The sequence below is a fragment of the Ricinus communis genome, chromosome 10, assembly GCF_019578655.1.
Source record: "Ricinus communis isolate WT05 ecotype wild-type chromosome 10, ASM1957865v1, whole genome shotgun sequence".
Classification (NCBI taxonomy): Eukaryota; Viridiplantae; Streptophyta; class Magnoliopsida; order Malpighiales; family Euphorbiaceae; genus Ricinus; species Ricinus communis.
In genome coordinates this window covers 8,116,720-8,137,805 of record NC_063265.1, presented here as the reverse complement: position 1 = coordinate 8,137,805, position 21,086 = coordinate 8,116,720, and the positions used below count along the sequence as shown (strand labels likewise).

Sequence of the window (21,086 nt, the reverse complement as noted above, 5' to 3'; positions counted from 1 at the left end):
TTCCCTATAAAAATGATAGTTTTTTTTATAATTATTTATTTGCGTTCATATAATTATAATTCATAATATGGATATTATATATTTTATGAATATCTTATATAGGATATGGTGGACTAAATCAAAAAGATTTTAAGAGAAAAGCATTAAGAGGAGTCTATCATTTTCTTCTAAATCAAGATTTGGCTTCTTGTTTTGGTCCAACTAGGTAAAAGGAATTGACCACGCCATCTGGCATCAGCCGCCCTGGCCTGAATCTCCAATCATAATCATTGTCCTTACCATTAACTCTCAAATTTGGTAATTTAGTATCAATCATCGTTAGCTTCATTTTAAATTGATAACTCAGGAGCGAAGAGTGATTCTTATAATCACATCAACATTTTTCTTCCTAAGGTGATTTTCATGTTCTCCTTTACTTCTGTTTAAATTCTTTGAATGCTGCAGTTCAGTTCTCCTTCCAACAATTTTTGTGTATACCATTTTGGAATCTTTCAATGCTATTTAATTTGCGGCTCTGTTATTAGTTACAGTCACTTTATTGGGTACCCTTCATTTGCATTTTGTTCAATATGTTTGTTTTCATTTCTTAGCTCTTTTCTCTGGATGTTGTCTGCTTGGGCAATATATGTATAGGAAATCCATGTTCTTGATTTTTCGTGATTCAATGCGTTTGATATGTAATTGGTGTTGGTCATTATTGGGTTGGAGTTAGTGTGAGAATCTTAGAATTTAGATTCCAGATTCCAGAAATATGAACACCCATAATTCAGCAACTAGGATAGTTGGTCAACTTGAGCAATTTTGAGTGGTTTGGTATTGATTATTTGCAAGTTCTATAGTGCAATGTTTTCATTTGTAGAGTTCATGCATCACTTTTAATCATCTGTATATTTGACTATGAGGATAGCGTGAGATGATATCCAAACAATTAAACCTGAATTTGAATCAGATTTGGACACGGAATATGAAACAAAAGCAAACTTATATGACTTTGCAAGACTTTTCCAATGCCTGTCTGGCTTGCAGCTTTATTTTGAATTTGAACAGCTGAATGGCTGTTATTATAAATATTAACATTTCAAGCTTTCGCTTTCTTACTCTTCCTGAATATTGATTTATGCTTATTTTATTCATGAATCTGGCAGAAGTATTTTCACATGCGATTAAGTTCCTGTAATCAAGCTCATTCTCAGGTCAGTTACATACATATGCATATTAGTAATATGGTGATGTTGAAAATGCTGTTCATCAATCCCTTGGTATATGATCTTTTTTTCCTTTGACTGGAGCTGTTGGTGTATGATTACTCAGGCTTTTGGAGTTGGCATATTTTAAAGATTACTAAGGCTTCATAGTTCGTCTAATTTGTGTTCCAAATATGACTTCTGATTTCCAAGGTAAGACTACTGATCTCCTTTCTGTGTTTGAAACAAATTTCAATTCCACAAGTATTCTCTCCCTATTTGAGTTTCTCTGAATTGCTTCACTTCTTAGTTCTTGACCATTTCTTTTCCAGGGAAAGCTATTGTGATTATGGGTGTCAGTGGTGCTGGGAAATCGTAAGTTTATCCTCATGTGATTTGTTTTAATAGGGCTGAGAAGTCAAAAAGGCTTAACTAATCACCTTATCTCTTTTCAATTTCTTGAAACTTCTTGGTAATGAATTCTTATAATTTGAGTGTGTTTCAACAGCACAATAGGTGAGATGCTGGCCAAAGATTTGAAGTGTAAATTTCTTGATGCTGATGATTTCCATTCACAGTCAAATAGAGGTAATGATTTAAATTGATTTCTTTTAGTCCCTACTGAAAATCTTTTATTTTCTTGCATCAAAAGTTAAATAATATATGTAACTGTATATTCTATTGGAACTGTCATTTTTGAGCAGAGAAGATGTGTCAAGGCATTCCTCTATCAGAGGAAGACCGGATTCCATGGCTTCAAAGTTTACAGGAGGCTGTAAGGGAGAGTTTGATTGTTGGGAAAATTGTAATACTTGGCTGTTCTTCACTCCAGAATCGGTATCGAGAAATTCTTAGATCTGCTGATCCTAATTATCAACTTGGAAGCTATGTCAGTGTGGTTAAGTTTGTATTGCTAGATGTCAATGCTGAGGTGCTTGCAGCGAGGCTAAATAAAAGAGCTGCAGAAGGGAAGCATTTTATGCCAGCTACTCTTTTGCAATCACAGCTGGACTTGCTGCATGTAGATGATTCTGAAGGAATATATAAAGTAGACGCTGCTCAAAGTCCTCGAGCAATTGTAGATGCTATTAAAAGCTTTGATTTTATGATCAAGAATACATAGATGAATTTGACAACCAAAATATATCCATTCTGAAGTTAGAATTGTACACAGCCTTCTCATTCTTCCAGAACTAGCTTTGGCCTTGCTTGTGCTTGTCTCTTGAAGGTGAAACTTCAAGATGAGTGCAATAGGGAGATTGATTAAGCCCCAAGAGGAAAGGTTTACAAAGATAATGAACTGATTAAGTCCATTACGTTACATATAGGTCTTCCTCATTGTGGACTTCCATTGTGGACATGTAGGTCTTCCACATTCTATGGAACTTGCATATAATTGTATTCCTATATCAATTTTAATTACTCTTCTTTCATATACCCCATCCCTCCTTCAATCCGTTGCATCATTGAGAAGATGATTAGCCCGCCAGGTTATTGCTATTGCTTCATTAAAATTTAAATGTTTGCTCTCTTATTAACTTCCAGATTTGGTTTTATCAATCATATCATTATCTTCATTCCACCTGAAAATTGAGGAGCAAAAACTGAATTCTGTAATCCAGTTAACCTTTTCTTTATCCTAAAATGACTTTCATGTCCTCGTTTACTTCTGTTTAAAATCTTTAAATGTTGCAATTCAGTTCTGCTTCCAACTAATTTTTATTGATACTATTTAGAAATATTTTCTATGCTATTTCTGCAGATCTTTTAGTAGTTATAGTCTCTTTATTGGATACCCTTAATTTGCATTTGTTCAATAAGTCTGTTTTCATTTTTTAGCTCTTTTTTTTTTTTCTCTAATTGTTGGCTGCTTGGGCAATAGATTTATAGGAAATCCATGTTCTTGATTTTTGGTGATTCAATGGGTTTAATATGTAATATGGACATTATCATTATTGGGTTGGAGTTATTGTGTGGATTTAGAATTGAGATACCAGATTCCAGAAATATGAACACCCATAACTAGGATAGTTGAGCAACTTTGAGCAAATTTTGATTGGTATTTGTATTGATTATATGCAAGTTGTATTGTGTAATGTTTTCATGCACATTGCATTTACAAATTTCTTTGCAATTTGGGCTTGGTTTTGTTGTCAGTTTTGACTTTCCTCTCAAACCCATGAAGATGAAAATTGAGGTGCACTTTTCACTGAGTATTAGCCAAGTCCCTGCGCGTTTTTCTCTTAATTGTTTGTGCTTACAGTTGTCAAACCCTTAGTTCTCCTTAATTACTTTTCTTGACAATCCAAATGGAAATTATGGTCTAACATTCATTCGCCTGGACCATTAACATTTAGTAGGTATACGTGGAATGCCATTACTATCATTATGTGACTGAACATGGTGTATTTATAAAGTTCGTGCATCATTTCAATTCATCTATATATATGTATTGTCAGAGGTCATCCAAACATTTCATCCTGAATGGGAGTCAAATTCATACCTGGAATATACAACAAAAGCAAACTTGATATGTGAGTAGCATTTGTTGTGTTTACTTCTAACTTTTGACATTACTATATTGGCTTTGTACTTGTTTGACCTGCAGCTTTTGTCTTTAACAGCTCAATGGCAGTTGTTATAATTTTAACATTTTAAGCTTTTGCTTTCTTACTCTTCCTGAATAATAATTGATGCTTATCTTTATAATGAATTTGGCAGAATTATTCTCACATACAATTAAGTTCTTGTAACCAGGCTCATTCTCAGGCCAGTTGCATACATACGCATATTAGTATACGGTGATGTTGAAGAATGCTCTTCTTTAAAACCTTGGTGATTGAGTTTTTTTTTTTTTTTTTGTGAATGTATGATTATTCAGGCTTTTGGAGGTGCATGTTCTTATAATTACTAAGGCTTTCATAATTTGTCTAATCTGTGTACCAAATATGGCTTCTGATCCCGAAGGTAAACCATTGATTTTCCTGTCTCTGTTTAAAATTTCTTTTGTATGAGTGTTCTTTCCCCTATTTATAATGAATTGCTCTTGTCAACTCTTCACTCTGTAGTTCTTGGTCATTGTTCTTTTCTCTTTTCCTTTTACCAGGCAAAGCCATTGTGATTATGGGTGTCAGTGGTGCTGGGAAATCGTAAGTTTTATTCCCATGTGATTTGTTTTATAGTGCTTAAAAGTCGAGAAGACCTGATTAATCTTTGCAATCTTTTGAATCTTATTGGCAATGAATTCTTATATGTTGAGTCTCTGCTTCAACAGCACAATAGGTCAGATGCTGGCCGAAGAGTTGAAGTGTGATTTTCTTGATGCTGATGTTTTCCACTCGCAATCAAATAAAGGTATTCATATCTTTTTACTATAATCATTAGTTTTGTCCCGATTCATATTAACTGCATATGAATCAAATTTCTTTTAGTCCCTACTGAAAATCTTTATTTCCTACATCATGTATGTAACTATATTCTATTGGAATTGTCATTTTCAACACTGTAGAAAAGATGCGTCAAGGCATTCCTCTATCAGAGGAAGACCGGATTCCATGGCTTCAAAGTTTACAAGAGGCTTTAAGGGAGAGTTTGACTGCTGGGGAAACTATAATACTTGGCTGTTCTTCGCTGCAAAACCAATATCGAGAAATCCTTAGATCTGCTGACCCTTATTATCAACTTGGAAGTTATGTCAGTGCAGTTAAGTTTGTATTGCTAGATGTCAGCGCGGAGGTGCTAGTGGAGCGGCTAAATAAAAGAGCTGCAGAAGGGAAGCATTTCATGCCGGCTACTCTTTTGCAATCGCAGCTGGAATTCCTGCACATAGATGACTCTGAAGGAATATATAAAGTTGATGCTACTCAAAGTCCTCGAGCAATTGTAAATGTTATTAAAAGCATTATTTTATTGTCAAGACTACTTGGACAAATTTGACAGCCGAAATATGAATCTGCAGTGAGAATGTCACGAACCCCTTGTCATTCATATATTGATGAAGTCCATTGCATTACTTGTATGTATTCCTCGTTGCATTATGCATTGTATTCTTAAATCAATTCTAAGTGCTTTTGTTCCTTCTTCAATCTGTTGCATCATTGAGAAGATGCAAATGTTTGTTTTTAGTGCATACCTGTTACCACCAATTACCAGATCATTTTCTTTTCTTGCTCTCATATTCTATGAGACGTTGTGCACAATCTGCTCTAACACTCTTTAGATAGGATAGCAAATTCCAATCGTTTCAGATAAAGTTTAGGAAAAATAATAAAAAATACCCATGTTTTTTTATCTTTTATCAAAAATACCGTGTAAATTTTAATTTTTTTAATTTTTTCTGTGTAAAAAATATTAAAAAATACAGTTTTTTAACCTTTTTTTTTTCAAAGATATAGTATTGATTTTTTTTTTTTTGGTTTTTTCTTAATTGTTTTTTGATAAAACAACCACACACCGTTTTTTTTTTAAAAGGATTTTAGTATTTCTAAAAAAAAAATTACACGGTAAAAATAATATTTCTTAGTTGATTTTAGAGTATTTCTAAAAAGTTTCCCGAAGTTTTAACCAAAGGGTTTGTCGTGCTAAAAAGATATTGCAATTAGCTCGGATAAATTTACTTTGTAAAAACTTATCAACAAAAAAAAAATCATTTTTTTCATTTTCTGTGTGAAAATATTAAAAATATAGTTTTTTAACTTTTCTTTTTTCAAAAATACAGTATTGGTTTTTTTTTATTTTTCTTTAATTATTTTTTGATAAAACAACCCACACACACTGTATTTAAAAAAAAAAAATTAAAACAGTATTTTAAAAAAAAAAAGTTTACACAGTAAAATTAATATTTTTCAGTTGATTTTAAAGCATTTCTGAAAAGTTTCCTAAAGTTTAACCAAAGCTGGGATAAATTTACTTTGTATATAACAGGAATCCTCCAAAACATTGTATGTAATAAATAGACAGCCTCTTTCCATCTTCACACAAAACCCTAATAAAAATTCAAGTTCTTCAGTAACATCATTTCAGTGATCTGACCTGCAGTAAACTGGACCATCTAATAATTGCAGATGCTGCTAAAACTAATTTCTCAATAAGATTTATGTCCTATCATAGCCTCATATGTTTGCCTATTTGCAAGGAATTCATTACCACAGTCCAGATTGAATCCCTAAAATCACAAGTACAAGAGGCCTAACTATTTTCACAAAGTAAGATTAGATTTTAAAATGATCTCAGTTGCTGTGTGTATATTATGGAAAGAATAGGAAGAAGAGAACACAGAAATTTACGTGGTTCGTCACAAATAAGTGACTACGTCCACGGGAAAAAGGATTTGAGCGCTTCACTATTAGTATATATAGACAGTACATTCTTCGCTTCTGTTCTGTAATGGCACTTTACACTAGGATCATCACAACTCACAATCCAATGTATCTACATGCGATGAGAAAGTGTATATATGTCTGATAAGGACCTTTCTAGCTTGTCCTGAAATGACGGGCACGGGCAACGACTGCAAAGACCACCAATTTTAGCTTGTCACCTGCAAGAAAATACAAACCTCATGAGATCTTAGGGGGGCAGCTATAACATATATGATAAATTGTAAACATAAACCAATTTTAATTTCTTTATACCCAAGCAGTTTGTTTGCCCCTAAGAATTCTGAAGCTGCTATGTTTACTTCTTGTCCCAATCATGGATGAATTCCAGTTTCTGTGTCCATCAGCCTCCTCAACGGATGCGAGTCAAGTGGGAAAATGGCTCAGAATTTGCTTTTGGAGCAGCTTTGGCCACTTGTGGAACGCCGAAAACATTCCAGAATCTTAGTGTTTCATCACCTGCTGCTGTTGCTACTGTACAACCATCCGGACTCTGAAAGAAGAAAGTTCAGAAAGCCATTAAGTATTTTAATTTCTAGACAAATTAAACAAAGTCATCAAGAAATTAAATCCAATTGTTACCTGAGTCATATAAAGGACTCTAGAGGTGTGACCAGTGAGTTCTGCCATTTTCACCATGGATGGATATTTCCATAGAGTAAGCTGATTCTGAGTAAACCCATGAGAGCTAAGCAGTTCTCTTTCATTCTTATTCCACAGCAAAGAACAAACTTGAGAGCCAGTGTCTACTGAATTCAAGCAGGCACCTGTGTGTGTATTCCAGAACTTGATGGTTCGATCGCCTCCACCGCCTCCAGTAGCAAGCAGATTTCCTTGGAATGGACACCAAGCAAGGGCCTTTACTGCAGAAGTATGTTCCTCAAGCCTATGGAGCCATTGTATAGCTGAGTTTGATGATGCCACAGATCTATCCCATATGTGAACAAGGTTATCATTGCCTCCACTTGCTAATTGTTGACCTGAAGCTGACCATTTAAGCCCACAAACCTCTTGTTGGTGCCCTCTATAGGTCTCCACAATGTGTGACCTAATTCTGACATCATTGTTAATTATTTGCCCATCCATTCCTCCAGTAGTAAGGATATGGTTGTTCCATGCCAGAGCCCCAACTCTGGATCTGTGGCCACCTCTCAATGTTCTTAGCTGCAGATATCAATAAATTGAATGAGGTGACTAAGAAAATAAGGCACAAAGAATATAGGAAAACATCATTGTCAGGTAACAAACCTGTCTATTAGCAGCAGAATCCCATAACTGAACTTCAGAATTGTTCAAGCCAATGGCAATGTGGCGTCCATCAGGAGCCCAATTGACACTGGTAACAGGACCAATTTCATCATCAACTGTCACAAGCTCTGATGTAGAACCGTTAGAAGCATCCCACAAATATATTGTATTTCCAAGAGCTATAGCGAGCACATTGCTGCTACCCCAATCCAATAAGTTCAAGTAAAAATCATCGACAAGATCAGGAGCATCCAATGTCCTCTCAGAAGTCTGCACACAACAAACAAACAAATCAAACACTTGATACAGAAAACAGATGTTTTTCGAATTGCCAAATCTAAGAATCAAAGAGAGATTGGATTAGATTAATACCTGAGGAATGTGTCTCTGGGACTTGGTGGGTTTAGCCTGAAGATGAGTAGAGGAAAGGTGTTCTTGTGGGATCAATTCAACAGGAACAGGAGGCTTGTTCTTGAAAGCAAGAATTCGAGTGCGGTTCATGTTCAAAGTTTCTGCTAATTGCTTCCTGTATGCATCTCTTGATGGCGAGCTAACTAGTGTGTTTTCTTGACCTTTCTTACCTTCAGTTAACATGTAATGTGCATAGTCTAAATCCATTGCTGACCGATTTGGTATAAATCTATCCAACTGCAACGTTTATGAATATATATATAGAGATTAGGGAACCAGTAATATAAAAGAAACAATGTAAAAAGAAAAACAGATAAAAGATTTGAAAAATCTCACATTTTCTTTAGAATTCTTTCTTTGAAGAAACTGTTCTTGAAGTGGGAATCTAGATTGTGCTTTTCCTGCATCCATTTTGTTAATATCCAACAAAAAAAAAGGCAAAAATAGAATAGATAGATACTGAAAACACAATTTTATATAAACAAAAGATAAGCAAATGAACAAATAAAAGATAATAGATAAACAGCAGAAAACCTGTAAAAGAAATATTAGATAAAAGAAAAAAAAAAAGATAAAAAGAAAAAGAAAGAGTTAGAGAGCGAGCTTTGAGAGCGTTGTTGTTGAGCTTTCAGAGAGATTGTGAGTGTGAGTTAGCAATTGAATCTGGTGGGTTTATATACTTAAACGGAAGTTGCAATTAGGGTTTCTGATCTGTTTGGTATCTTTTTGAACTGTTTGCCGTCAAGAATTTTTTAAAAACAAACGGCTAAAAATGCGTGCTATGTGTCTGAAATAGCCGTTGCAAAAAGATTGACCAAAGTGTCCCTCGCTTCTCTTGCTGGACCGTATTCTCTTTGAATACATTTTTTTTTCTTATGATGATATTATCATTAAAAAAAAGTGTTTATAATCTGCTTATCAGATCAAAATTAAATTGATGCTAAAATAATGATCATTTTGAATTACATCATTCAAGTGCAATTCAATTCTTATTGCTTTTTTCTTTCCTTGCCAGAGAAATGTCCAAATAGGAATTCTCTAGGAATATATCACTAGCAGTTAGTCTCAAATTCTTGTTATAAAAAGAATGAAAATTAAATATCTTAACTTAAAGTTTGAATCACTCTGTTTGAAATTTATTAAAAAGGAAAAACAAAAAACATTAACTGGCTCAAAATCCAGGCCCTCAAAATTGAAACAAAGAAGATATTGAAGACATCCCCTTCAAATTTGAAGCTCTGCTGCTAAACAAGAAAATATCTATGCATCTTTGGTAGGAGATAGGCATTGGATAGCCAAGAAATGGCATACCAACTTGTTATTATAATGCCAGCTTCATTCTCGAGTGTTCAACATAGTAACACCAACTATTAATAAATTTTACTTTGGGACATGAAAAATTATACATCTAACTCCTCCAACTTGGTTGATTTGATACACATTACACAGCATATAATCGCAGATTTGCAGTATTTCATTACCACACTCCATACCGATTCCCCAGTTGCACTACAATCACAACTATTAGGGACTAACAATCTGTTGTTTCCTTTAAGAAATGGCAAATAATTCTCCAGGGTGCATATATACATATACAATTTGTACCAAAGTCTGGTTGTGGAAAAAGGAATAGATAAAGGTGAATACCCCAATGCCAGGGAAAAAAGGACTAGGACGCTTCGCTGTAAAACTCACTCTTTTCCATAGTGCCCTGATGCCAATAAGAAGCTTTGAGGCTAATATCATATTCGTCCACCATATTTAGCAGTGTAATCCAAGTGGTTTAAGCCTTGAGGAATTTACCGATCAAGTGAATTGCCGTCTCATATAAGTATCTTCGTGTACGAAAACAGGATCTTGAGTGCTCTGTGGTGTGAACTGAGGCTGTCCCATGGCGATGCCACTATTAGAAACGGGAGGGTTGGCCCATGGACCATTAACACTCTTTGATGAGTTTAAGGTGAGATAGTAGAGGATTCCAAGGGTGACACTTGCAAGGGCCAAGACAGCGCCACCAGCAAAGACTCCCGGTTTCACAACATAGCAGTAGTAACTGCCGAAATACATGCTTTCTTCACCATGTTGATCATTGAGCGCAGCACCAGTGAGGAGCAGAAGAAAAGATATCACAAACGTGAACCTGCATGTAGCACCAAATACCAATCATTTATGAAATGGAACAAATGTCTGCTTACTACTATTTACTTTAGAGCAATCTTCAGAACAAACAAGTGAACATGAGAAATGAAGTTATTTTATATGAAGTTGCTTGGTTCCAAAATTTCTACTTTCTTCTCTCTCCCTCTCTCTTTTGTTGGACGCTAAATCAGACTCTGGTTAAAGTCTCAATCAGTTTGGATCAAAAAAAACTCCTCTGGGAACTGTACATTTTTCAATTAAAGGGGAAGAAAAAAGGAATTTCCGAAGAATATATATATTCACTCACTTACACATAGAATTAGATCAATTTAACTCCAAAATAACCATAAATTCTATGCATAAATTGGCCTCATCAGTGGCAGAGAAATAATGTATCTAAAACTAAACAGAAATTCTATGTTGAAGAAGTACATTTATCATGTTGAATTAAACAAAAATATAATGTGAGGCCTTGACCATACACCCTCTAACAGATTTGAGAAGATATGAGCAAAGCAAGAGAGCATCCACCATTTTTTATTTTTTTTTGAAAGGAGTTAAACAAACATACACATTAAGGAGAATATAGTTGACAGATAAAGATGTATATTAAAAAAAAAAAATTTAACCGATGCGGATTCTATCCAGCTATCATAAACTTGGCTTTCATTTGAATGTTCTTTGGATTTAACTCCAAGTTATTCTTCTTTTGGAGCCACATGACATCATAAGCATCAAACTGGAAAAAAATATGAGCCGTCTCACCAATGTCCTAGCATAGTTGCAGAAAACTTGAAGGCATTGGTAAACAAAAGAGTGAATTGTAACCCAGAACAGAAATATAAAGAAATAAAAAAAGTTTTAATCGCCAAAATATTTTTGTAAAAGAAAAATTGAGAATTACCAGGATACAACAAAGCAGACTAACGCAATTGTCCAATTTGAGTTTGACGGATGAGGGCTTCTTTTGCAACAGATACATCCAGTTGCAACATTAATAAGTACTTGAGCTATCATAAGAGCCACAGCTGACGTTAAACCAAGAGCCAGCGCAGGACTCCGAGGATATGTACATTGAGTGGCCGATGTGAACTGAACCTCAGAACCCTGCAGGATTATAAAAGGAATAAGAAAAAGAAAATATTGCTAGGAATGAAGTAAGCTACATTATAACTTTGCAGTAAGCACAAGAAGCAGTTCCATTCATATCATCATCAGTGTAGCGGGCAGAAAATTGGTCAAAATTAAGCACTTAACTTAAGAAGGCAGTATGTTGACATTAAAGAAAGATACTCATTCTTTGACTGTTTTGAGGACGACAAATATTCGTTGATGGAAGAGAATAACAGTACTAAATTATAGAGATACTTCTCAATGCATGTTACTACTTAAAAGCTATACTCTCTCATTTTCTTCATTTTCTTTCCTCCTCCTCCTTACTAGCATTGAAAGCCTTGTCCTTGAGGACAAGAAATTAGAGCACCTTACCATAAAGACCACATTGGATATCATAACCATAATCTATCCTCTAGGAAACTCATTGCTTACCTGCTAATCTCAAGAATTGTTAACTGGAAAAAGGTCCAGGGATAATTTTAACAAATCTAAGGAAATATTCTTAAGTAAATGTTCTCTATGTAGTTCCAAAAACCTTTTCTTTAAAACAATATACAGCTTAAAGCAGAGGCAACCAATGTCTTAATTTTATACATATGTCTATAACAAGTAAAGCGAGATGCGAAAGAATGGAACACAACACTCCATGAGCACCTCACCATTCAATTCCCCCAAAGACAGGATCAACAAAATCACCCAAGAGTCTACCATTAGTTAATCTAGATAAATTTGCATAAAAACAATATTAAATAGCCTATTGCATATGAATCTCGGATACACTAACTAATCAGTTTAGTTTCTTTATTTAAGGTTGCGAAATTAACCCAAAATTGAAAGAAAATATTTGTTCACTGTTCAGCCACTAAGAAAGCACAGAAACATATATGAAAAAGGAAAAATCTATCATTTTCATACAAGAGAAAGAAAGAAAAAGAACAGCAGATTATCTACATCAACTTCTTAATTTTCTTATGTTCTCTTTGCTCAGTTAGTTTCATCAACCAAAAGCAACAAAAAGAGAACAGAAAAAATTTCTATTTTTTCTTTTATAAGAAAGTAGTGATGAAAGAAAACCCATTTGAAGATCATAGAGAAGAAAAGAAAGAGAGAGATCTAATAAGAAAAGCTATGGAAATAAAAGAAGTACCTTAATTCTCGTGGCTTCTGCACCAAAACCTGTAGCAGCTGATAATAGTCCCAAGAAACCCACAACGCAGCACAAGACGAAGGCGTTTCTTTCCATAACTTTCTCTCTCTCTCTCTAAGCACTATATCTATCTTTATTTTCTGTTTCTCTCACTAAAAAGAAAAACACAGCCTTCCCTACAAGTGTGGTTTCCTGTATGGAAATGGGGTTGGGTTCTAAAGATATGCCTGTCTCTGTTTGTCTGAAGAGGAAACGTAAAGTTGGTTAATGCACTGTTAATTGTGGCAGTGTAAATCATGATGTCTGTATAAACAATCAAGGGTAAAACTGGCAAACTACTTCTTTTATTAGTGGCATCTCTCAGCTGTCTGTCTCTTTACACGCAGGAAGTTGCTCAGTTTCCTATGCCCCTCTCCTTTTCCAGAAGGAGCTCTGTCGCTCTCTCAAAGAGGCTACTGTTTTCTCTGATTTTCTTTTTTCTTCTTTTACACAAGTGCAAAACACCAGTAATAAATAAATAAATTATAATTTTTATAATTTTTTAAATTCTGTTTTAAAATAAATTGTTTTCGTACAGTGATAATGATATATTCTTAAAGATATCTGTTATGTTGCACCAAAAATCTAATAGGAAATAAAATATTTATGTAAATAATAATTTATTTTTTATTGTTGTATATTCAATACTATATAGATAATGTAATAATTTCTTAAAATTATTTTTCTCTTTTAATTTTGACATGCTCTATTTATTAATTATTTGGAGGTTTGAATACTCACTAGAGTTAGAGCATATCCGAAAAGATTCGAATTTTATATTTTTTTCTTTATTAGGTCTCTCTAAAACTAAATATAAAAAAAATTTATAATTTTATTTAAAAATACTATTTTGTTGAGATAGATATGATAAATTTGTTATTCAAAATTATTGGTAAGAGATTATATTCTTAAATGTGGCAAGCCTAATCAAATATTAAACAGGAACAGTAAAATAATACCCATTTTAATTTAAATTTGAAAAACTCAAAAAACACATAAATAAGCTGTAAATTGTATATAATACAAATAATTATCCTATTATATTGATATATTCTGGATAAAAATATACAAAAAGCTTTTTGTCCTCAAAAGTGATAATATTAATTAGGGCATTTGTTAAAGATTTTCTTCATCTCCTTTTTCTAGAGGTTTTTTTTTTCCATCTCTTTTAAACCCTAGGTTAAATTAATTTGATGAAAAAACTTTATTTATGGTGTATTTTTTTTTAATATTATTAACTTTACTGAGAATATATATATATATATATAGCTATGAAGAATTAAATACATAATCATGTTATTTTAGTATTTTAATTTAGTGATGGGGTAAGACTATTTTTAAAATAGGCGCTAGAATTTCAATACTTAAATGTATACTTGTTATCAATATTTATTTTAAAATATGTCTCAAATATTACCCTCTAGACTGTATAAATCATGTCATTGTTAATAGATTTATAAGTAAATTCACATACCCTTATATGCAATTGAAGTTCAAATATTAAAAAGAAAATTGTAAAGAAAGTAAAGTGAATTAAATAATATATTGCAATAAACTATCACTTAAATTCAATGATTTAATTAATCATAATATGTCTGTTTACAAATTCAGTGAAAATAAAGTGTAACCCCAAAGTTTACAGAAACATGCTCAAAGAAAGCTGAGAAGGGTGGGGAATAGAAAAACAATATGTGAATGAGTAAGGGAATGTGTAATTGTTTTATTTAAATTCATTAAACCTTTGTAGTTGAAAAAAAAAAAAGAATAAAAAGGAATTTCTTGCTTGTCATTCTACTATTTCAAGCACCAATGGGAGCTCACCTACTTTAGTGCCTAAATCACACCTTCCATATCATTAATCCCATTCAGTTTAACAAACTCAGCAGCTGAATGTACAGTGGCATTAAAGAGGAACATACAATTTACTAAGTTAGCCATTGTGTTTTTTATTAAAAAAAAAAAAAAAAAAAAAAGAAGACCTTGAAAATTGTTATCATGATTTCACATATACAAACAACAGACCTAATTATTATTCCAGTCAAGAAAAAATAAAAAGGCCTTATATAATTATATGTGTTGTGAGTGTTCTTATTCCTTTGATTTGTGCCCTATAAAAAGGTGAACAGAAGGAAAGAAAAAGAATGTGAATCCTATAACATTGGATGCTAAGAGTAAGTTTAGGGCCTTTGATTGTGTTTCTAAATTTTATGATTAGCCACAAGAACCTTTCTATGATTTCAGTGGAAATCTTCACTTATTTGAAAGTAAATTTACACTTGCAATTTACCAAATAAGAATTTTGATTTAGCATGCCAAGTAATATTATCATACACATTTTCAGGCTCCTCTTTTAAATTAAAAATATAGTCATTTATTATTTACTTTATATAAAAAAATAATTATTTTCTCTTTTTAACTTAAAATGCCAACTATATCTAACGATAAATATAAAGCAATTTCAGTCTTCTCTCTCTCTTCCCGAGTGGCTCCAGCTAGTAGAAGCTAACCCTATGAATTGTCTGTCTTTTTTTTTTGCTGGTTTGGGTTCAAAATCCAATTTTTGAGAAATTAAAATTTGTAATTTTATTTTGATTAATCACAGTACAAGTAAAAACTATAAAAATTTAATAGATTATCCTGTGTGCTGCTATTGTTCAATTATAAAATTAAATTTATAGATATAATTTAATTTTTTAATACTTAATAATTAATATTTAAAAAAATATTAAACTAACTATTTTAAATATTTTAATATTTTTAAAATTTTATTAATATAATAATATAAAATTATTTTTAAAATTTATTTATTAGTTTTAATATTATATAAATTAATACTATAAGTATAATTAATATTACTATTTTTTAGAATTAAAAATTTATTATATAATTAAAAATTAATTTATTAATAAATATAATATTTTAAAGTATTATGATTTATTATTATAATTACTACTTAGTTTGAGAATTAATTTAGTAATTAATATAATATTAAAATATAATTAATATGCTATTTTTAGAATTATTATTATCTGATTAAAAAATTAAATTGATATATTATTTTTAAAAATTAGAATACCTTTTTAATTAGGAGTATAATTTATTAATGAAAAAATTATAAAACAATTATAAAATTACACATAAATTTGAATCTCATATGTCAAATATTAAATATATATATTCGAAAAATTTTAAATTTTATAAATTAATATATTTATATATTAATATATTATATAAAATTTAAATCTAAATAAAAATAAAAAATCTAAATTGAAATAAATAGAAATGGAAAGTTGAGAGAGCTCTTTGCCTTCAAATTTTTGCGGGTCTTTTCTGCGGCGGTAAGATAACACGACCAAACCGGAGTAGAGTGAAATCCAGCCCTTTTACTAGGCTTTATATCACCGGGGCATTTTAGGTATTTTGATGTTTATTATAAGCCAGTGGGCCAATGAACTTTTGAGCTTTATATCTTTCCGAGTTTAATGGAACAATCCCCTGTTTTTTACTTAAACCCATTTGTTAGTTGTGATTTTTTGAAGCCTTTTTGACCATATATGTAATATTGTCTCCAGTCTTAATTTAATGTCAGTGAATTCTTTTTATTGAATAATAATAATAATAATAAAACTTGAAAATTTATCATTTCCAATTCTGCATGTGTTCTCTTATGAAGTTGGGAAGTGCGTTTTGGCTGTTCAGAGCTCTGTCTATGCCTTCAGATGAAATCACTCTGTACCCTTTTATTCATTTAATGATAAATTTCTTTTTCCCACAATGCCAAAAGAAATGACTTCACTTACATTTTGTTAATAAAGAAATAAAAATAATTCAAGAGTTATTAGAAAAAAAAAAAAAAACAATTTTATCAATGTAAAATTGTCTTCTTTTATATTGCTGATGCCTGATGTTATTAGGCGGAGAATTTGTACTCCGCTAGTTTACAATTGCACTTCACATTCTTTTTAGTCATTTCAGTGTCCAAAACCTCTCTAAGTTCTTCCTTAACTTTCACTTCATGGTAAAAACAAAGTTGTTCTTTTGTATTATAACTGAAAAAACTACTTCGTTCAGCTTATTTTTATTCTTATCGTAACAATTATATATTTTACGGGCTTAACATTCTTCCAGCCAGATTTTAGCAGATATAACACAGAAACCAGTTTTTCTTGATTGATATTTGATTTGAGAGGCTGAATCATCATCTATCCTCTAATTTATTGAAAACAGTCATGTAACAGGCCATTCTGACATTGTTTCTTCAGTTGCAGTAATCACATCTCCAAATTTACACTTACAATTTAGACAGCACCAAAACATCCCAGAATCACGAATGAGTTCTGGCAGTGTCAGGGAGCATAGCATCTGTAAAACCAACTAAGGACTCAGAATCAAATTTGGAAAAGAGAAAAAGACGGGTGGCAAGTAAAATTTGTTTAAGGTTAATAATCAACTGCCTCATTGAAGACCATAAACCAGCAATGCGCCAATTGCACCAACACCAGCCACCAGCCCTATAATGACTCCGATCGGAGGCAAACCGCCTCCGATTGCTTTCCCTGTATTCACATCGTATTTGGCAAACCTCTTTTTGGGTGCTCTGCATTGAGGGCATACATATGTATCCGGCTGCCGAAAAGGGGAAATCAAGAAAAGATGGAAGATGGTCATTTCGACAAGTATGATACTTAAAGGAAATTCTTGAGTTGAGCTAAAGAATGAGGATCAGTAATGTTACCTGTTCATCAAAAGATTTCTGTGCGGTGTATATGTATCCACAGTCAAGGCATATGTGAGTAGCTCTGGCCTGCAATTTTCTATGGATTTATTAGAATTCAAAGAAACTATAATGCAAAGTGAGTCAACCCAAAACTAGAACAAGTATAAACATTCATTCAAGTATAGAAGATTGTGATAGACTTGAAAAGAAAGCTTGCCTTTTGAGTATCAGTCAACTTTCTTCCAAAACGAGGAGGAGCTGGCCGTTTTGTTAGTTTTTTAACATCTACTTCTGCTCCTCTGCATTGCAATGAAATTTGACCATGTGTATGTCATCAATTTTGTTCTAAAAATAGGCAAATGATAGTTTTGTTTTTAGTCTAAAGAAGGAAATAATTTAATTTCTGTTTGCATATTAGTCATTAGTTCATTACTGCCAGTAAAAAACTGTAAAGATCTAGTGGATTAAATCTGATATCTGTCTTCATTTTTTCACTACTAAAGTTCATCAATCTCAAACAATTGTTCATGGTTCAATTATTAACAAGTACTTAATGCAACGATTTTAATTAAGATGAAAAAGTATTAGAAGGAGAAACGAACCTGCTAACAACAAAGTAGACAGACTCAGGTTTTGCTTGGATTGCAGTTTTAGTAAATCCCAACTTATCAGCAGGCCAAAGTTCATCCCCAAAGAAGCTGCTAGTGTAGAGCACCTGATCCCCTGATTTTAGTCCTGCTTTAGCTGCATTCCCACCTCCATCTACAGCCTAAACATATCAACAACACCAGAACAGGAGTCTCCATAAACAATCTGAATTCCACAAGAAAAGAAAGAAAAAAGAAGAAGAAAGAAAGAAATACAAGAATGAGGACTTACTGTAATGACCACGCCACCACCACTCTTTTGACCCAAAGTAAGGCCAAGTGGTTTGTCAACTTCAACCTCAATAGTCTTTGAAGCCCCCGTTGTCCTTGCAGTGATCTGCAGCCCTCTTCTTGCATTGCTGAAACTTTTCTTTTTCTCAGCTAGAAAGATTTCTGAGGAAGCCCCTCTGGCATCTTGAAGTGATAAGCCTTGAAAGGTAGTTTTCTATAGACAAAGAAGAAGGCTTGTTTAGTGTGCCATAAATTCCAAAACAGAAAAATCGAAAGGAAAAGAATATGAACCTGGCATTGAGATGATATTAATGGTTTTGTCGATGTGGTTGGAGAGGTTTTGATGGAGTGGTTTCTGCTGAAAGTAGCAGCGCAAGAAGAGGAGGTGCCTGCAACCACAGCTGATGACATTGTTGATGCTACTAACACTTGAGAAAAACAGTCTTGGTTAAGGAACTTCAGGAGTTTTGCGTAGTTAAAACCATGTAATGGCTGTTGCTCTAGTTAAATTTGTGGATATAATTGCTTGACCAGATAATCTTTTAGTGGCATTGGTGGGGAGAGCCACACGCCTTTTCTTACATACCACAGAATTAAAAAAAATATTGAAGAACCCATTTTGGGTAGGGAGTGCCACGGACAGGCCTTCTTTCCATGCCATAAAGTCAATGAGCTATTGGGCTAATATCCAAGAAAGCAAGTGTATCTTTAATAGTGCAAAAAAGTATAGATTTAATTCCATTCATCTGCCAATGTTAAAGACATAAAATTATGTTTTGAGAACTCATCTATCAGTTTAACTTTTTAGATGATATGGTTCTTTGACATGGTATAGATAGAGCCTCTAGAAGTGAAAGATCTAGAGTTAGATTATTCATAGATGCGATCACCATGACTCAATTTAACCATTATGTATAGATGTTTCAAAAAATATTGTTGGATACTATGAAATGACAAAGAGTGAGCTTTTATGTGTGAACTGGAATGCTTTGATAGTGAGTGACATACACTATCTAGTATCTGATCTTTAGTACAATCAGTCTGCCTGAAAGAAATTATCTGGGTACGAAGGTAAACTCCAATCCCGAAATTGCTTTGTAGCTAAGTTGCCAAATATATCAATATAGCCATCAGAAGGTGACATTGCAAAGCACAAAACATCTTTTGGTGGAATCAGAGTGCTACTTGGCACCAACATGTGCACTTAAAGTAGGTGCATCAACCGTTTTATGGGCATAGCCACAAGATTAAGTGATGCTTTTTACCTTTTAGCAAGAACAACTTTAGTTAGTGATATCGTCATAGCCATAAGTATAATTACAAAGAGACTCTGGCTAGTAGATGATATTCACTGGTTTGGCAATTAATATCACTATATGTAGAGGATGATTTGGGATTAGAAATGGGTTTATTTCGCTTAAAACATTGCTCACAAGGTTGGCATTGTGTCCAGACAAGATCACTGCCTGTGTCAGCAATGCTATAAATGTCTAATGGAGGACTAGCAATAGAGAGAAATTCATGATATGCTCTCCATTATCAGGCTCCAATTGGGCTTCCTTTGATTGCATTGCTTAAACGACTGAGGCGATATATGTCAAGTGAAATGGTTTCTTGAAGTGGGCTGTGGGCGATAGGATTTCATGGGCATTGTATAATCGAGAATTGGGAGAGTTCTCGTGGATTATTTCAATGCTAAATGGTGGATTTTTTGGCTTCTAAATAAGAAAAGCGGAGAAGATAAGTAAAAATTATGGTCACAATTGTAAGGCCTAGTGAATGTAGGCAGCTCTTATGAATTATATTAATTTATTATACGAAATTAATAATATTAAATAATTTTATAATTTAATGATTTAATTTAACATACAAATTAAGATTTTAATTTTTATTGTATTCGCCCTCCTTTTTTAGAATATGTAACTCTTTCTCTTATTTTTTATAAAAAATAAAACTAATTTAAAATAAATATATAAAAATTTTAGCTAAAATATCTACAAATATAAAAAACAAATTAAATTGAATCGACAATACAATTAATGGTGAAATTAGATTTTATTATTTTAATAAATTCAAAAAGAAGAAATAAGAAGTAACAATATGCAGGCTTCTCATAATTAAATTATTCTAGATAGATAATCCTCTGTCAAAACCCCCCACACAAGGCCCTAATCAAAACCAAAAAAAAAAACAAAATAAATAAATAATGGAATTTCTTTGACCCAAATGCGAAAGAAAAACATAAACTGATTCTTTTTATTTTCTCATAAAGAAAAAACTCTTTCTAAATTTGCTGGCATGCATAGGAATATATTGATTTTGATAGCGTGTATCAACTCAAAATTGTCAGGCAATCCGTGTAAAACGCGTGGCAATTATTTCATACGAAAAGTATAGGATTGGTCAACATGGTTCCTTAACCAATGGAGATCAATTCTATTACCTATTAATCAACATTTAATTTTGATCTGATTTCACGAAACTGTAGACTGGTCAAATCAAAGTGAAATACTTTTATTTTCGTAATACTTAGGAAGAAAAACGTTGCAGTTGATGGAATTCAAAGCACTATTAGCATGCTGATATAGAGAATATAGAGGGTTTTTTTTTATAGCAAATAAATATTGGACGGTCCATATTTAACTTTAAATTATTGACTAAATAGATGAAATGAGAAAATGTGGTACTAATATAATGATTTTAAAAATAAAGAACAGATTCCTTCACAAAGTAAAGAATAGTATTATTCAAGTAATATGCTTACAGGGCTGTGAAGAATATCCGAATTATATCATTTGACAGGAAATTTCATAAATTGTTATTTATTCT

General features: G+C 32.6%; 5 protein-coding genes across 6 annotated transcripts; 2 read left to right on the top strand and 3 right to left on the bottom strand.

Moving 5' to 3' along the window:
- Nucleotides 1-95: 95 nt before the first annotated feature.
- Nucleotides 96-2,619, top strand: LOC8283063 (gluconokinase). Its single transcript, XM_015719694.3, has 6 exons — nucleotides 96-393; nucleotides 1,146-1,193; nucleotides 1,312-1,397; nucleotides 1,517-1,559; nucleotides 1,693-1,772; nucleotides 1,889-2,619. Exons 3-6 carry the CDS (start codon nucleotides 1,379-1,381, stop codon nucleotides 2,305-2,307), a joined length of 561 nt encoding a protein of 186 aa, XP_015575180.1. The 5' UTR covers nucleotides 96-393; nucleotides 1,146-1,193; nucleotides 1,312-1,378; the 3' UTR covers nucleotides 2,308-2,619.
- Nucleotides 2,416-5,269, top strand: LOC8283062 (gluconokinase). Of its 2 annotated transcripts, none has more exons than XM_048369820.1 (5): nucleotides 2,416-2,545; nucleotides 4,066-4,151; nucleotides 4,291-4,333; nucleotides 4,459-4,538; nucleotides 4,693-5,269. In XM_048369820.1, coding segments are annotated over exons 1-5 (639 nt in total). In that variant the 5' UTR covers nucleotides 2,416-2,543; the 3' UTR covers nucleotides 5,121-5,269. The 2 variants fall into 2 exon arrangements, with proteins under 2 accessions (XP_048225777.1, XP_015575185.2); XM_015719699.3 differs by lacking the exon at nucleotides 2,416-2,545 and adding an exon at nucleotides 2,757-3,718.
- A 798-nt stretch (nucleotides 5,270-6,067) lies between these two features.
- LOC8283061 (cell division cycle 20.1, cofactor of APC complex) lies at nucleotides 6,068-9,034 on the bottom strand. Its single transcript, XM_002519957.4, has 6 exons — nucleotides 8,558-9,034; nucleotides 8,183-8,458; nucleotides 7,811-8,080; nucleotides 7,145-7,726; nucleotides 6,818-7,055; nucleotides 6,068-6,723 (listed from the first exon to the last, which is right to left on the bottom strand). The coding sequence occupies exons 1-5, from the start codon at nucleotides 8,630-8,632 to the stop codon at nucleotides 6,915-6,917; spliced, it is 1,344 nt and encodes a 447-aa protein (XP_002520003.1). The 5' UTR covers nucleotides 8,633-9,034; the 3' UTR covers nucleotides 6,068-6,723; nucleotides 6,818-6,914.
- A 587-nt stretch (nucleotides 9,035-9,621) lies between these two features.
- LOC8283060 lies at nucleotides 9,622-13,087 on the bottom strand. Its single transcript, XM_002519956.4, has 3 exons — nucleotides 12,624-13,087; nucleotides 11,265-11,467; nucleotides 9,622-10,361 (listed from the first exon to the last, which is right to left on the bottom strand). Exons 1-3 carry the CDS (start codon nucleotides 12,717-12,719, stop codon nucleotides 10,028-10,030), a joined length of 633 nt encoding a protein of 210 aa, XP_002520002.1. The 5' UTR covers nucleotides 12,720-13,087; the 3' UTR covers nucleotides 9,622-10,027.
- A 3,756-nt stretch (nucleotides 13,088-16,843) lies between these two features.
- Nucleotides 16,844-18,791, bottom strand: LOC8283059. Its single transcript, XM_002519955.4, has 6 exons — nucleotides 18,549-18,791; nucleotides 18,259-18,471; nucleotides 17,982-18,148; nucleotides 17,597-17,678; nucleotides 17,398-17,466; nucleotides 16,844-17,288 (listed from the first exon to the last, which is right to left on the bottom strand). The coding sequence occupies exons 1-6, from the start codon at nucleotides 18,666-18,668 to the stop codon at nucleotides 17,118-17,120; spliced, it is 822 nt and encodes a 273-aa protein (XP_002520001.1). The 5' UTR covers nucleotides 18,669-18,791; the 3' UTR covers nucleotides 16,844-17,117.
- Nucleotides 18,792-21,086: the final 2,295 nt, after the last annotated feature.